The following is a 17,963-nucleotide window of genomic DNA, read 5'->3' on the forward strand; positions in this document are numbered from 1 at the left end:
CTTTGAACCCTTACGGTGCTACTAATGCACATTTACTAATCCAACCACCTTGGTACGCAAGGTCTTAGTCTTCTTATTCAAAATTATGATTTTCTTTTCCACACAGTTCAAGCACTCGTTTACATGAATATTGTCCAATGGTACTACTAAAGTCACATCATCAATGCGCTTCCTTAGATGAAAGACATGAAAAATGTTATGGATCTGACTAAGCTCCTCAGTCAACATCAATATTAACACTAGGGAGAATCAATTGTTACAAAATATATAAGAAACTTTTGTACTGAACCCACGAGTTCAACATAACCATGGTAATGTTGTATTATACTTTTATTGTCATTTTCTTTTAATGCTGCCAAAATATTATCAAAATTTTACAATAGTCAAACACATATTCAAAGTTTAGTGGCCAAATATATAAACAAAGATTTGAATAATTAAATGAAAATTTATAAAATAGGATTATAACTTAATGATATTATGCATCTGAGCTAGAAGGAAGTGTATTATTTAGAATGGTTGGTAAAGGAGCTTATTAGCGGTTCCACGCCGCTATAAACTAAAAAAATATTTGTATAAAAACAAATTAAAGTGATGGAAATAGCTGATAAAATATTTTTTATAAGTTACTTTATTCTAACTTATTAGCTTATAAACTAATAAGTTAATAAGCAATCAACATTTTTGCCAAACACCCCCTTGTAATCATAGACTTCTATTAATTAAGACATTATTGGTTTATTGGTACAACAAAATTCGATCGGATTACATGACTTGTTTGGTTGTTAAATGGATATAATTAGTGTCAAATTCCTAAATTCCATGTTGGCTGTATTTTCCTATATGGAAATATCCAATTCCATTTTTTTTATTAACCAACCAAAATACTTCATTAATATGTACAATGAAATAAATAAAATAAAACTTCCAACTATAAGAAAATTTTAAACCTTTTCAATATTATATACATATTATTTTGGAAAGTCGATGCCACTCACGTAATCTATTATATACATATTATTTTGGAAACTATTATATACATATTATTTTGGAAAGAAGATAATTCAATCTTTTAATAAATAAGTATTCTCCAAGCCTCCCATATCGATTTTTTCCTGCTCATATGATGAAACTAAATTTCCCAAATTGCCATTGCATTCCATTTTCTCAATATCGCCGTTATCTACAAACCCTAAAAGAGCCACCATTAACTATATTCCTGTGTTGATGCTTCTATGCTGCCATTTCTCACTGTTTTCTCATTTAATCAGCGATGGTGGTGCCGGTTTAGGGTTGCACCTCTTATTAGGTAATTATTGCTCTTCTTCTAATTGTTGCGTTTATTTTTTTCTGAGTTCTTCTTCTCCATAAATCTCACAGAAACCATTTCACTCCCGATCCAATCTCAAAACGTAGTCACTCCTATTCAATTTGAAATGCTTAAACCATATCTTATTTCTAATTCCCCTTACCACAATCGGATACCAAGAAGATAATTCAATCTTTTAATCAGTATAATTTTTGAATGGTTGAAAGGTGTCGCATTCAAATTGTAGTAGATGGGATCTCGCAAACAATTGATAATGATATTACAGTGAGTTCTATCAAGTATTATTTTTTATTATTTTATTAAAGTGGAGGTCAATATTTGTATAATGTCAATCTTTTAATATTTGCATGAAGTGGAGGTTTGTATTATTTCTTCTACTATGCTAATTACGTTCTATAAATTACACTATTGAGAACCAGATTGTGATGATTGATGATATGCAGATTGTGGATTATTGATATGTGTAATTTCATTAATTACATCATACATGCTTCAGGATCAAGAGGCACATGCAGCACATGTATTTGATTAAATACCACTTTCATATGAGTTGCCGTATGTTTTATACCCCTCTGTAAGGCATTTATGGACATAGCTGAAAGTGACGTCATCGGTAACAAAGAAAAACTTCATTTCTCTTTCAAAAAATGGTTGTAGCTGAAAGTACATTATGAAGCATGATTTCAGGTTTGCATTAAAAGCTCCCTTTTCTTATTTGCTCATAAGATGAGGCAATGATGCATTAATAGATTGATTCTAAGTTATTTATTAATAATAAATAAGTTGCTTTCTTCCTTGTGTTGTGATCCCTCTTTACATTGTATCTATTTGCAAGACCCAAGAAGGGTAAAACAGCTGTTCTAAGCATTGTGATATGTAGTAGCCATTGAGAGAGAAAGAAGAAGAAAGTCTTATGTAACAGGTAAATCATTGCGGCTACTTTATTTGAATCTTGCATGATTTATATCCATTTTAATATATTTTAATTATGAACAAAGTAATTCTATTAGTTAGGAGGGTGATGCTGAAAACATCATTGAAATGGTAGAAGAATATGTAGAGGAATGGTAGATGACATTAGAGGTACAAATTATTTCTTTAAACACATACCTAACTTGAAAATGTCCAATATTTATTAGTAATGGATTGGAAATACTTTTACTGAACTGAATTTAAGCTACTCAATTATGTAATTTTCACTTGAAACTACAATGTGAGGCAAAAATTAAGTAATTGATATTTGTTATGTTTCTTCAACTATAGTTTCTTTGATTTATAATTTTGTATATGTTTATTTATCTTACATTTATATCAATGTAGATCATTGATGTGCTATTTCCAGGAAGGGCCATTGGCATCGACCAATTCCATGAGAGGACAATATGAAAATGTTCTTAATGTGGAAACATGATGTATGCTTATATTTTCAAAAAAAATAAAATAAACTGTATAAATTAACAAATTTGTAAATCCACTTTTATATTTCCCTTTTTTTTCCTAGGTTTTATATTAAAACATGAAGAAACTTTCAAAAGAAAGATGGCATGTAAGAGGGCAATATGTGGAGCAAATAAGTTGAAAAACTTTAAGAATTTGGGGTGAGATTATTCTAAGATATTGCTGAGTTTGATTTTAGTTTATAAATATTCAAGAAGTAAGAAAATAAAATTTTCCATAATGACTTAATTTATATATTATATGCTACTATTAACATGAGTTATGAGTAATCATAGAGAACCCTGGAAGGAAAGACATTGTGTCGGACCCAATTGGAGAATAATTTTAATTTATTGTTTGTTTTGATTTAATTTGCATTAAACTAAGCGGCAATTAACTGATATAGTTGTGATAATTATGTGTTTTAGCTTGCTGCTTTCAAATTTGAAATTTATACTCCATGCCTTAATAAAGTATTTTTGTGCAATGCTTTGGTTAACATTCTACCTTCACCAAAGTTAGCTATTATTTATATTTCAACCAAGACCGATCAATGAAAAGCTTTAGATGTCCATTACATTGAGACTTAAATATATAATATGATAATATAGTGTTGTCCCTAATCAAATGCAACTTATTTGTAGTAATGCTAGAATTTAAATTTAACATTATATATCGGCAATTGGTTAAAAATATTTGTATATTGATTTTTATTCCATAAATTTTATAAATGTGGCATCTTTTACATATGTGTTTGGAATTTAATTAGTTAGTAAATAATATATCTAATCAGAACTCACGTTTATACAAGATATATTCTCAAAAAGTTAACCACAAATAGAATCCCCTAATCTAATAAATAAAACCAATTTCGTCACGTGACAACACACTTGGTTCTTTGTACGGATTCATTATATGAACTTCAACGTGAGGAAATCATTTAAATTGTTTTTGATTTGTTGACATTTATAAGAACTCACTCTTTGTTTGTGTTGCGGGTTGTGTATAAAAAGAAAAATAAAGCTTCCCAATTACAACATTGTATATTTAGAGTACAATGTTATTAATATTTAAACTATTTCATGTGGGACATATTTAATTCTACTCATAGGTAAGTGAAACACCCTTTGTTTTGATTCGTTTTGGCTGAATTAGTAGCCTCAATAACCTAATTTTTGCTTAATGTATTGTTAATTGTTTGCAATGTATTTGACATGTTTCTGGTTCACTGATCCATCTGCAATTATCAATCAGGAAATTAGTTGAACTTAATTGATAAATTAAATCTTCACATATGATTTAAGAAGCATCTGAAGGTGAATATATTCTTCTGAAAACCTGTAAATCATATAATTATCTTATCTACCTATAACATTTTACCATATTTGATGAAGTCAAAGTTCAAGAAGCCAACATAAAAAGAAGTCACAAACAGGAAAATGTTCAAATTGAAAGATACAAAAATCAATATCGAGAAGCAACTTGAAGATAAGAGAAACCATCATGTGTGGGATGATCATCAACCCCCCAGTATTGAGGTAAGAGTTAATTAATTAATCATTCGATTTTTCTTATTTTTTCTTTCACTGAAATGGTGGTTATTAATGTATGTAGGTAAAGAGATATTGACATAATACTTTATTCAAAGTGACAACTCACCTCTAAGTATTTGGTTTTGGTCCTGAAACAAATTTGAATTCATGGAGCATGAAAAGAAGAAGAGACACAATAACAAATAGGGAAAAGCTAATGAGAGGCCACCTACTGGTGTTGGGGAATAGAATTCTGAAAACAAAAATCATGACATAGTGAATAATCAGAATCTAAATTCTGAAATGCAGATGTTCATAACAACCGTCTGCGTCCCATTAGTGGAGCCGAAACTGTTACTTTCTTATGACCAAATTAGATTTCCATTTTCTTTTTAATAAATAGTCTGTATCTTATTATTGATATTTTGACATTTTGGTTATACAGACATTCAATTTTCGTTGACATTTTGGTTATACAAACATTCAATTGTGGCTCATGTGTTACTGTTAGTAACAATTTAATATTCTATCTTTCTCTTAATTATTTCATGTGTCTCTATCCGCATTATATCCCAATTCAACAAGTTCTTTGCCATGTCTTCCCGGTAAGGAAATTAAGCCGGTTGGGAAAACAATTTGGTTTTATTATATATATTTTTATCATCATGTTTGCTTTGATTTTCGAAAACGATTATCTAGATTGTTATTAATATATTTTCTAATTTTTTCAGCCTTTTGCTTGTTATCATTTTGTTTCATCTGCTAATTTGGAGATGCATATTAGAATGGAGATTATGTATTAATTGAAGTATCACAATATGATGATTTGCCTTGCAGGTTGGATGTTTTACAAAATGTCTGAATGAAACTAATCAGATTTTGATTCTCAAGAAAGCTTACTTTTGATTTTTTTTTTTTTTTTTTAAATTATGTTTTCATTAACAGATTGATGCTTAGTTGCTAATGGTTAGTGACATCCAAGATAGAATGTACATTAGGTTTTTTAGTTATAATAGGGACAAGAAGAAAGATAAAGAAATATTAAAAAAAAAAAAGACAAGAAGAAACATAAAGAGAAAAGAGTCGAATGGAAAAAATGAGAATCATAATTGAGAAACACAGATTCAAAACAATGAGCACAAAAAACAAAAAATGAGACTGATTATCAGTGGTGAATTGATAGCAACCAGACATCATGGAGGCGTATGTCGCTTAAATCTTGATTTTTTTTAAGTTGTTGATTAAGATTTCAACTTCTCTTCATTATAAAAAAAAAGTTAAAATAAAGAAAATACTTATTCGTATTGTTTTTCAAATTAAATCTTTACAGCTTGCCTTATGAGTGCATCACAACTTCCATGTATTTAATAAATTAATATAAATAATGCTCCAAAAGTGTTATTATGTTGCATTATACAAACTCTTGACTTTTATAAGATAGGTGGATTTATATATATAATTAAATACTTCCAAATTACAAAGTTATTAAAAAAATACACTATTACAATTCATAAGTTTTTTTTTTTTCTTTAAATTAATGATATATTATTTTATTACATAATCAATTTTTTAATTCTACTTAAAATTAACATCCATAGGCTCCACGAGTTTTAGTCTGGTTTTCAAACGTATAATACAAAATATAAAAAGAAAAGTCTCTCCAAAAATATAAATTTAGGTTCTGATTATAGCAAATTCTCATATTTATATTTTCTTCCTTCAAAATTTTTTATCTAACAATTTTCTTTTTATAATGTTAATGTTAAATTATCTTTATTTTACAAGTTATGATTTTTTTTTTCTCTTAATGTATTTTTAAGTTATATTTTTAATAGGGAGAATTTCATATATGCACCTCTTAAACTTCAAAATATCATATTTTCCTAGTTTAATTTATCAATATCATATTTTACCCTTTATAAACCTTCAAAATATCTTATTTGCCTAAATCTTTTTTTATAATGTTTTTAATATTTTATAATCATTTTTATACCTTAGAATTATTATAATAATTAAGAAATTTAACCATATTATCCTTACATCTATAATAATGAAATATGAACTTTGAAATTGTTGGAATATCGGCCTCTTGACAGACAAAAAGATTCATCTTCAACCCTTTCTATGGAATGTACATTTTGATTGTTTAGTTTTTGTTGTTGTTGATTGTTATCATGTTGTAGATTGATGATATTTTAGATATTACCATTGATATTTTGATGTTTAAAAAGTGCATATACGATATTTTGATAATTAAGAAGGCCATATATGATATTTTGATGTTTAAAAAGGATATATATGATATTTTGAAAATTTATGAAGGGTAAGTATCATATTAGAAATTTTATGAAGGGTAAATATAATATTTAGAAATTAAATTGGGTAAATATGATATGTTGATGTTTAAGAAGAGCATATATGAAATTCTCTCTATTTAATATAATTTTTTATAATTTTCGTTTTTATTAATATTACTTTTTATTAAAACGTTCTAAACTTTTATGTTGTTTGGATCGAAACTTTATTTTGTTACATTTATAGTCCCCGTGACATGATATAATCATCACCATACTATATATAGATGTAAATCACATTCTATATACGAATTGCAAATGAGTTATCTGCACATTAAAGTTTTTTGGTGATCTCTTATTTAATTTCTCAATTATAGTTTTTGTTTTTATTCATTTCAAATAAGTTCTCTGCCGCAACACACAAAATAACTTAAATACTAGTTTATCATTATATTCCATTCCAATTCCCTCAAATGCAGACCAAAAACAACGTAGTTGCAATTATTCCAAATTCCATTTCTTTTAAATACCGTTCTTGCCAAAAACATTCTGCAAATCAACTCAACCTTAGTTTTTATACCGTTCTCTTGATATATTGAATCAGCTAGCATGCAAGAAGACTGCTTTCCAAACCTGGTCATTTCTAAATTAAATCAATTAAACATCAATAATATGGTGAACAATCACAATCTTCTTTTTACATTTATAAAGAATTCTCACAATTTTTATATATTCCAACTATGAAAAATGAAGAAAAAAAAGGCAACACTTTTCAATCATGCCCGCCCATGTCACAAAATATACATACAATCTTAGCCAATACCATAATTTTAGAATTTTGTTTATCTTGTAACAGCAAAACTTTTAATAGGTTGATAATTAAAAAACTTCCCTTCTCTACAAAAATCTTCTAGCAACTGCTCCATGATTGTCAATGATGTTATACTATCCATCGAAAATGCTCTCATCTCATCACATAGACCTGCATCACAAATTAATTCTAGTTATTTATATGAAACAAAATTTCAATTTTGTTTGAACTACGACATTAAAAAAAATGACATGTTATTAAAAGTCACATGCTTAAAATTGGGTTATATTGATAATTTTCATGATGGAAGAAGAAAACACATTCAACTTAGGTATGAAAAGTAACAAAACTGAAGAAATTACATTTCTTAAGAATGATCCATTTTATTCATCGAACAAAACAATCAGAATTTTATTCATTCTGATTGAATGATCGATTCCATTCATGTCCTGATTCAATCATACCCACAACTAACTTAATGAAAAAATATTTCTAGTTATTTATAGATTTTTTTAAAATTTTAATTAAAAGTATTTCAAACTACTATGAAATTATAAAAAAAAAGAAAAAGATATGTCATGACTCATGAGATATTACATAAATACAAATGGATTTATTGAAGTTCTCCATTCTATTCCATCATTAATTGAAAAACATCCCTAGCTAAAAGGAATGAAATGTCTTCAAGAATGGTCAATTTCATTCATCTGGATATGATTTTATTCTCTTTTTTTTTGCTCATTGCTCCATTTTTAAAGCAGAAAACATAACATGACAATTAAATAAAAATAAGAAGTAATCGGACCTGATTGATACAATACATGAAGCAATAGACGTGAAGGATGATTGTTAAGGAAATGAAGCAGGTCTTCCATGAGTTCCTTGGATTCCGCAGATATAAACATTTCCTTACATTTATTATAAAAGTGGAAAACAAATATTATTATACTCATAAAATATAGCTCATATAGTTCAGTCCCATTTGATAGGGGAAATATTTAATCCTTAGGCTATATGAGTATATTTGGCAAAACTAGTTGTTAGCTGGATATTGAAACAATAGATTTTATTTGTGTAGTTGTAAGCTTTTTTGAAAGGTGTCAAAATGATAAAACATAAAAACTAGCTAAAAGCTCCTAAAAAGTAGTTGTAAGCTTTTTTGAAAGGTGTCAAAATGATATAAAACATAAAAACCAACTAAAAGCTCCTAAAAAGTAGTTGTAAGCTTTTTTGAAAGGTGTCAAAATGATATAAAACATAAAAACTAGCTAAAAGCTCCTAAAAAATAGTTGTAAGCTTTTTTGAAAGGTGTCAAAATGATATAAAGCATAAAAACTAGCTAAAAGCTCTTAAAATCTTTCAGAAGCTACTTAAGGTAGCTTAACTTTCATATTAAGATTTTTTTGTTTAAATTAAAAGCTTTAAGCCCATACTGCTCAAGAAACTTTTTTCTTTAATTCAATTCTTTTTTAAAAGCTAAAAGAACAACACCATATATGATTGTTTCTTTTTGACTCAATGCATAAAGAACAACTTAATAGACAAAATTAGAGAAAGAAGGATTTCTCCCCTAACCTTGAAGCTCTTATGAAGATTGTGATAACCCGAGACAATTATGAGCAAGCTTAGTTTATTCATTTCTGCACAAAAAAAAAGAAACAAAAATATTTCGTTACAAACAAAGCAAATTACAATATGGATTTGCTCCAATTTGCTATATTTAATGGAGGTAAAGTGGTAAAGCACAAACAAGAGATATCATGAAGTATAGACAAGAATGCAAGAAACAAATAAAGCAATTTTTAAGTTTTCATGCGGAATATCAAAAACTAAATAAAAAGTTACAGAAGTTAGTGCTAATAACACATTATGAAATAATACTCACGCTGAAAGAGGATAATTTCTTGAATTGAAGTCTCATCATGTGAAAGAAGCTGAGAAATAGACATCCCAACTGCACTCATCCCTACACTCTCAGCTTTACCTACTTTAATAAGTTGACATCACCAAAAACCACATGATGAGAAAGAAATACCTTAAGTAGAATTGTACTTTGAAAAAATCTTCCCAATTATAGCAATTTATCCAAATACATAACAATTTTCACTACTACAATTAGGTTGATTTTCCAAAGTAAATGCTTTAACAAGAAAAAATATTTGCAAGTATAATGTTGTAGACTTGTAGTAGACTAAAACAAAAATAAGATGCTACACAAATAAATGAAATTAAATAGTTGATTCTTGCATTTAACCAATGAAAAAAATAAATATTATTTACTAAAAAGATAAGAATATATTCCAAACCTGGTTTTGTCCACTTTCTGAAGTCTTTGTGCAAGATTTGTCCAACACTAAGGTATGATACATTGTGCATTTTGTCACTCACTAACAACAATAAGCAATAACATCAGAAAACTTGACTTTCACTAATCACAATCCTTATGAAAAAGCTATTTTGAAAAGTGCTTTTGAGTTTGCCAAACACTTTTTTTTGGCTTATTAGCTTTTCAAAAAGTCAATAAGCAAATAAACACTTTTCAAACGCAATCCCAAACACCCCCTTATAAATATATGAATATTTTAAGCTTACATATTTTGTAAAGACCATTGCATCCAAATCGACCAGCTCCATTAAGTAATAATGTTGACATGTACTTATCGACTGAAGTACACTTGGGACTTGTCAAATTTTCAGTATCCAAAAGGATACCTGAAAGCTGCAACAAGTAGAAAGGTACATTTTTTTATATTTCAAGAAACAGATATACAACTTCCAACAAAAACAATTCTTCGAGTTCTATTTACCAAATTGTATATATTTACAGATAATATCTCAAAAAAAAGAGGAAAAAGAACAGATAAAAATACATAGAATTTAGAGTAAATTACACGAATGGTCTCTATAGTTCGGGGTAATTTGCACATTTGGCTTTTAGCTTATTTTTTTTAACTCGGAAGATCCCTCCGGTTTGTTTTTGTTGGGCGCTTGGTCTCTATCTTACCGAAAAGACTATTTTGCCATTGATTTTTTAATTTATTTAAATAAAAACACCTTAACCCCACTTCCGTCTCACCTTACCTACCCTATTTTATTTAAATAAATTAAAAAATCAATGAAAAAATAGTCTTTTTCGGTAAGACAGGGACCCAACGTGCAATAAAAACAAACTGTAGGGATCTTCCGAGTTAAAAAAATAAGTTAGGAACCAAATATTAAAATTACTCCAAACCATAGGGACCATTCGTCCATTCGTGTAATTTACTCTAGAATTTATAGATTGTAGAAAAAATGCGTACCAGAAGGCGAGCAAAACCTTTCCCTACCAATATCTCAGGTGATTTTGATGCAAACTTTTCAGCAATTAGGGCACAACATGAACATTCCTGTGGTGCAAAAAAATATCATTTTATATATCCCATACTTTTAGAAAGTGAAAATAATAAGAAATAGTAATGTACTTTTTTTTAACCAATAAGGGCAATGTACCTTTAATATTACCCATAATAGCAACATATTTACAATTTTCTAGCTTAGAAAGGAAAATTTGTAAAAATAGTAGAAACATATTTGCTTTTTCATACATTTCAATTCCTTTTTAATTTGTACCTATGAAGATGAACATAATTGCATAAAAAAAATGAAATTTCACATTTATATTTCCAAATCAACACTGATTGCATGCCAAATAAGCAATAAAAATGGATCTTTCAATCCCTTCAAAACATATGTGCATGCTACACTTTACATTATAATAGTACATGTAAAAAAATCTTAAAAATTTATGTAGTTCCAAAATTATGGTAACCTGTTCTTCAATAGTGTCATCTGAAAGATCAGCAAAACCACCCTATAAAAGAAATCAAAATTCATGAAAGATGTTTAAAAAGCATAAAAGACAATGTAATAAAAAAGAGTCTGACCTTTCTACCCTTGAATATTTCAACTAAAGATTCCTTTAATGCCTGTTCAAAGAAGGCCAAAGTAGGTATTCCTAAAATTTTACTGTTTCATAACTAATAATAGAGATTGAAATATATTTTACCTCTTGTTTCTCTGGGAGCTTATCAGCATTCAGTAAAACAACTTTAAGACTTCCAAATAAGTTATAATATGAAAGGTCAATCTGCACAAATAATAAACACAAAACTTGATAATCAAGAACTGAAGGGAAGATAAACCTTCGTTTAGAAAGCAAAATGTAAAATAAAATATATTATTAATTTATTATAAAATAAGATATTGTGAAAGTGTGAACCCTAAAGATACTAAAAATGGGCTAATCACAAAAGTGACCTAAATGGTAGGCTCCAATTAACAAATGTACCACCTATTCACCATTATACCAACAATGACCACCCATTTCATAATATGAATTTTATGAAATGCAAAATCACTTTAAGAATGGTCCCATCTCATAAAATCTTAAAAGATTTTAGATATATTTTTCTTTTGGAAAAGACATCATATTTTGCGATGCAATTTTGCAATTCTTTTAAGGTTTCTTCATTTCTTGTGGGGGATCATTTCTAAAGCAATTTCACTGTTCACAAAATCCATATTGCAAAATAGGTGGTTGTTTCTTATAGGAATTTTCACATAAAAGTCCTTAAATTTGTCAAGATTTTATTGGTTTTGTCCTTGTCACAAAATCCATATGGCAAAATAGGTGGTTGTTTCTTATAGGGATTTTTACATAAAAGTCCTTAATTTTGTTAGATTTTATTGGTTTTGTCCTTGTGATGATTTTTTGTTCGTTAATGTCTAAAATTTGCCATTTTTTTTTCCAATTTTGTCCTTTTTACAATTTTTTTTTTTATGTTTTTACCCCAAGTATGCTTTTCAAATTTGCAAAAAAAGCCTTATGTTTACAAATTTTATATGTTTTTATCCTAAGTATGTTTTTCAAAATTTGACTTTAAAGTCTTTAAGTTTGTTAAATTTTGTCGGTTGTGTCCTTGAACACCTACTATTATAGGTAACAAGGGCAAAAATGAAAAAACTTGGCAAATTTTGGACATTAACAAACAAAAAATCATCACAGGGACAAAACCAATAAAACCTAACAAACTTAAGGATTTTTATGTCAACAGCCCTTTCTTAAATGGGTCAGAGGTGATCGATTTGTTAAATGGACTTTACCATTTTTAGTCATATTAGAGATTTGCCCTTTATAAATATATAAAGGTTATGAACTTACCTCATTAATGAATATAATTGATGGTTGATCAATATTGCATGAAGTAAGTAACCATTCCAGCTCAGCATGAGCTTTAAGGTCTGCCCTTTTAATGTTAATAATAGGCACAGTGCAAAACTGAGAGTTCTTGTCTGTTTCATTCAAGTAGAATGAATACATGATTGTTGAAATAAAAGATCCAACATCTGCATATTATGGCAACAATTTTTTTTACATGATTTGTGTGATTGTTTAAATGAGAATCTATAAAAAGAAAGAGAAAGAAGTACTATGAAACATGTCTCGTTTATCTTCCCTTCTTATCTACTACCATCTTTTCTTAATTTTTGTTTGGAAAACAAAGGGACCAACTTGTCATTTCTTGTAAGCTCAGGGGAATATTAGTAATTTTAAAAAGCATAGGGTTGAGTGTAACCCTCTAAATGTTGAGAGATTGAGTTTTCATTTTTTTGAACATCTAAGGGACCAATTTGTTATTTACTTAACACATTAGGGTTTGTTTAGTACTAACTAAAAGTTGAAGGAATTACTTCAATCTAGCCTATAGTTTGAGCAACAATTTAATCATTTAAAAACAGTATTGGGTGCTCCAAAAAAATTCTCTTTTTCTTTTTGTCAGCCAATAATTATGCATTATTGACATTCTAACATTTCTATCACCAGATTCTTCAAGAGGACATCTAAATAAAGCAACCCATTTTTTAAAATTATTTTTATTTGTTTCAACGGTTAACAACAAAAATATGCCCCAAAATAGATCCATTTTCACAAATTAAGTTAAAATTGCCATTTTTACTATTCATTTAAGAACAAAGATGTTTAAAACGCAAAACAAATTAGAAAAGTAAAACAACATTTTATGCATAAGGGAACTAATTCATACACAACAAATTTTTTCCATACACAACAATTTGTGCATTAAAGTGTTGTATTGTACCACTCCATAAAGCATAAATTATTGTGTATGGAGAAAAATTATTGTGTACAAATCACTTCCTTATGTATAATGCTCGACAAGCTTTTTAAGGTTATTTTTCATGATTAAAAATTTTTCATGTCTTTTGTACACATAAAATATCAAAAGCGTGACCTTGTCCCACATTGTAGATAAAAAATTGCAGTTTTTGTCGTATTGTTATCAATCTTAGTCTCAGTCTCAGTCCAATAAATATCAAAATCAGTAACATGTTCTGTCAATGCGTACCTGAGACGTGTCCAAGTACAGCACGCAAAAACTGTCCTGGAACACCAGCATTTACAGCATCTTTGCATGCTTTCAGATACAAATTAAGCCTTTGAATACCTTCACAAGACTCCACAACATCCATACTTGGTAAACCACGATAATAGAATGATGCTGCAGATGGAGGAAGTGAAACTCCATGGACAACTTGTTTCATCTTACTAACACTAAATGATTTTTCAATCAAGGCCTCTTCTCGATCACCATGAACACCATTTGCTTCAAAATCTTTTGCAACACTCATGTCAACACTAGATTTTGACTCAAAACCTGATATCTGAGATGAACCTAAATCAAGACTTCGAGAAAAAGACAACCCAAAAGGCTCTTCTCTAATGTCGAATTGTGAACCTTTTGATGAGTTGTATGATGATGCATGTTCTTGAATTCCACCTTTACACCCCGCATGTCCGATAACAGAGTTGGAACGTGACATTTTCTGCTTACCATTGCTTCCTAAAAAGTCGAATATGGATGTCCTGTGATTCATAGATGTATTCCCTCTTAATCCATCAAAAACTGGGTTCTCACGTCCCCGAATGTATTTTTCCTGTTCATAAACGACTTGATTAACTAATATATGCACTAAATGGATAGATTATCGATAACAATAATAAGTTGGAAGAGTAAGCTTGAAGGAATAACAATGGTTACCTGGTGGTTTTGTAGCATTGAATCAGATTGTGAAGCCATGGTGGAGATGGAATTGAAGTCGGAGAAATAGATAAACAGTCGGATAATTAGAGAGGTGGTGGTTTCTGGAGGAAGTTAAACGGCGTAGAGGAAGATAAAGTAAGAGTAAGATGACAAGATTAGAAATTATTGAATTCTTCTTCTTCTTCTTCTTCATAGTGGAATCCGCCATTGTTATGTCCTCATTTCCAACCATTGTATTGATCGCAAAAATTCCATCGTCGGAGCAGTTTGACATTTTATTATTATTATTATTATTATTATTATTATTATTATTATTATTATTATTATTATTTTTTTTTTTTTTTTTTTTTTGAAAAAAAAAATTTAATTGAAAGAAAATGATTAGTATTTCTTCCTTCAAATTTTATTTTTTTTATTTTTTTTGTCACAGCAATATATGATCGATAGAAATTTAAAGATTTATTTGTTTGGTTTAAGATAATTATTTTTTCTTAACTTTATTTATTTATTTTATTTTTTTATCTGATAAACGGAGACCTGTATTATAAAACAATATTTCCTAACTTTTTTTTAATAGGTTTTAGATATTTTAATTGATTTAACTTTTTATAAGAACCACAACTCACCTCTAACTCAACTTTTTTATTTTAAGGAAAGTGATCCGTAAACAATAGTTTTTTGCCATACATAAAAATTTATGTATTATTGAGTTGTACAATACAACATTTTAAAGCACCAATTATTATGTATGGAAAAAATTGTTGCGTACAAATCAGCTTCCTTTATTTTAATTTTAATTATTAATTTTTTTTAAAGAAAAAACAACTCATGTATTTTTCTTATCTATTTTTTTACTTTTTTGAAAAATAATACGTATTAGAATTAATTATTGAGCAAATAAAACCATTAATACATTGCAGGAATAACATCTATAAAACAAATTCTTAACAATTTATATGTTATCACAATGGAAAACAACCAAACTCGGTTAAAACTGATTATTTTGTTGATCCTACAATACAATAAGTTGAGTATCAATGATGATCATATAATGCGTTAGCCACGACCGACTGAGAGATTTCGGAGGCTCGTCCAATTTAACAAAGATATAGGTACTAAAATAGTCATCTTTATAATATTTGTTGAAATAATCTTTTCAATTTCATCTTTATAAATATCTTTATCCAAAAGATTCTTCGATTCTGAAACTCAAATAGTAAAGTTATAATACATGTGTCCTCTAAACCCAATAAAAAATCAGATGCAAATCATAAAGAGAAAAAAAATTAGAAACCAGAATCTTATATTACATTATCACTAGGAGAACGTCTCATTTGCTCCTAACTTTTGAAACTCCAAACAATTCAAGAATAAGAAACTTCGAAACCTAGAAGCTGGATTGATAGATTTTTCTTTTAGTATCAAGAAAAATAGGAATCATAATGAATTAATGAAAGTGAAAAACAAAATTTACTACAAATTTTGAGGTGAGACTTACGGTAATACCTTTAGGTTTTCAAATCATGATTTCTTTTTACAAAAAATTTAAATTCAAGAAAAAAGACACATAAATTATTACCATACAACATCTAAACAATAAAATATATGTCTAATATAGATTAAAAAAGTGTATAACACCTTTAGATTTTCGTCGATACTCCTTAATACACAAATTCTGATTTTCAACACCTTTTATCGACGATTGAAGGCTTTTGATTTCAATCTAATTTCGAAGATTTATGAAAATTATTGAAGATTTATGAAGAAACAAGTAAGAAGAAATAAATAAGAACTCGATGCATTTGAAATCTTTGTAATGTTTTTCGAAGTTCGAAGGGTTTCATATGAATAATTTTACTACTTTTAAGAAAATAATGAAAGAATAAGACCGTTACCAAGGAGATTGATGATGATTTGCTATTTCGCTGGCATAATTAATTTGTTCCCATGCCTACATTGTAATCACTGTATGTGATATGTCGATATTGAAGGAACCTAAGCAACATTTCCCCCCCAAAACGTTCAAATTCATGCTCATGATTCTTGCTTGTGTCATTTCTTTCCTTCGCTGATACATAACCTAATACTATTCAGGGTAAAAAATAAACCTAGCCTAATATAAATGTTAAGAAAAATTTGGGCCCTTAGATTTCAGTAGGCCGGGTTCATGGCCAGAGTTTAAAAACCCCTTGGGCCAACTTTAGGATAGGCGGCAAAATATTTTCATCACTATTTTCCTCATAGAAGATGACATAATATTAGTGACGGTTATCTTCTTCTTCTTGTTGTTAGTTGAATACTTTTCAAAACCATTGTTTACAACAAACATGAGAAGACAACCACAAGCCTTAGGTCGGTAATTTCACAACAAAAAAAAGAAAAAAAACCCACATTTTATGGCGCACACACATAGGTAGACATGTTTTGGGTTTGCTTCCATGTTGTAAGCACCATACACACAACTTTTGTAATGCTCCTAGTAAGTTTATAAAACTTTTTTCCCCTTGTTTGATACCATAGATCTCTCAACATAGATCTATCAGCATACACTATAAACCCTCAGTTTCAGGAAATAAATTTTGAGAAAAAGTTTAGCAAGCTCATATGTGGTAATAGAGCCGGAAGGAAGGTCATATAGCCACTTTTCAGTTAAATCTTGTAGTAAGAATGAAAAATGCCCTTAACTTGATATGATCTTTTATGAAAGTATGCCATTTCATCCCGAAACAAACGACATTGAATTCTTTCATAAACTTATGTTGTAATATCCCAAAAATGCGGGCCAAAATTTTCGGTTATTTATTTATTTATTTTTTTAATTAAGCGATTTGAAAAGCGTTTGCAACAAAATATCACACAATCATAATATTTGATAAAACATGTCTCGTGATCGTAAACCAAAACATAAAACATGAAAATGTCAGAATACAAAATCCCAGAATGACTCTTGGTGCGGAAATCAAAAGAGCATGTGTGTTGCGCCGCTACCGCGCCAGCTCCTTCCCCTTGACCGAAGAGATACCTGAAACAACAACTGAAAACCGTAAGCACAAAGCTTAGTGAGTTCCCCCACTATACCACATACCATATAATCACATAGCATACATACTGCCAGACAATTCTAGGGTGCCCGACCTACCCGGTACGACCATTCTAGGGTGCCGACCTACACATGTCAAGCCATTCTGGGGTGCTGACTACCCTTCGGTCCTAACAACCGAACCCCGGGGACTATTTCACCCCCTACTACTGCTATCACATATAACATAAACATAACATATTACCAGACATATCTGGGGTGCCTGAGCTTCCCTTCGGTCCTAACAACCGAACTCGGGGACTGGTCCCCTCCTACTACCTCTATCGCATATAACATAACAAGTCAGCATGCAAACATACCATCACATACTGTTAGACGTACTTGGGGTGTCTAACTACCCTTTGGTCTCGCTCTACAGC

The 17,963-nt window shown here is 29.2% G+C and overlaps 1 protein-coding gene and 1 long non-coding RNA gene across 18 annotated transcripts; one reads left to right on the plus strand and one right to left on the minus strand.

Annotated features, from left to right (window-relative positions):
* The first annotated feature begins 1,061 nt into the window (after nucleotides 1-1,061).
* Nucleotides 1,062-4,764, plus strand: LOC145041301 (uncharacterized). Of its 17 annotated transcripts, none has more exons than XR_013680058.1 (7): nucleotides 1,062-1,309; nucleotides 1,774-2,017; nucleotides 2,166-2,742; nucleotides 2,832-2,928; nucleotides 4,022-4,083; nucleotides 4,162-4,305; nucleotides 4,382-4,764. It is a non-coding gene; the product is annotated as an uncharacterized LOC145041301 (long non-coding RNA). The 17 variants fall into 17 exon arrangements; XR_013680080.1 differs by having other exon boundaries at nucleotides 2,166-2,252; nucleotides 2,329-2,413; nucleotides 2,651-2,742; nucleotides 2,832-4,305; XR_013680079.1 differs by having other exon boundaries at nucleotides 2,166-2,252; nucleotides 2,341-2,413; nucleotides 2,651-2,742; nucleotides 2,832-4,305.
* A 2,561-nt stretch (nucleotides 4,765-7,325) lies between these two features.
* LOC145000075 (polyphosphatase-like) lies at nucleotides 7,326-14,719 on the minus strand. The gene is made up of 13 exons (XM_078959226.1): nucleotides 14,502-14,719; nucleotides 13,809-14,397; nucleotides 12,605-12,789; nucleotides 11,450-11,530; nucleotides 11,328-11,369; nucleotides 11,213-11,254; nucleotides 10,704-10,790; nucleotides 9,997-10,123; nucleotides 9,711-9,791; nucleotides 9,290-9,388; nucleotides 8,980-9,044; nucleotides 8,210-8,312; nucleotides 7,326-7,575 (listed from the first exon to the last, which is right to left on the minus strand). Exons 1-13 carry the CDS (start codon nucleotides 14,538-14,540, stop codon nucleotides 7,436-7,438), a joined length of 1,680 nt encoding a protein of 559 aa, XP_078815352.1. The 5' UTR covers nucleotides 14,541-14,719; the 3' UTR covers nucleotides 7,326-7,435.
* Between the last annotated feature and the right edge of the window lie 3,244 nt (nucleotides 14,720-17,963).

This window comes from Lactuca saligna, chromosome 1, assembly GCF_052625555.1.
Source record: "Lactuca saligna cultivar CGN05327 chromosome 1, ASM5262555v1, whole genome shotgun sequence".
NCBI classification, from domain to species: domain Eukaryota; kingdom Viridiplantae; phylum Streptophyta; class Magnoliopsida; order Asterales; family Asteraceae; genus Lactuca; species Lactuca saligna.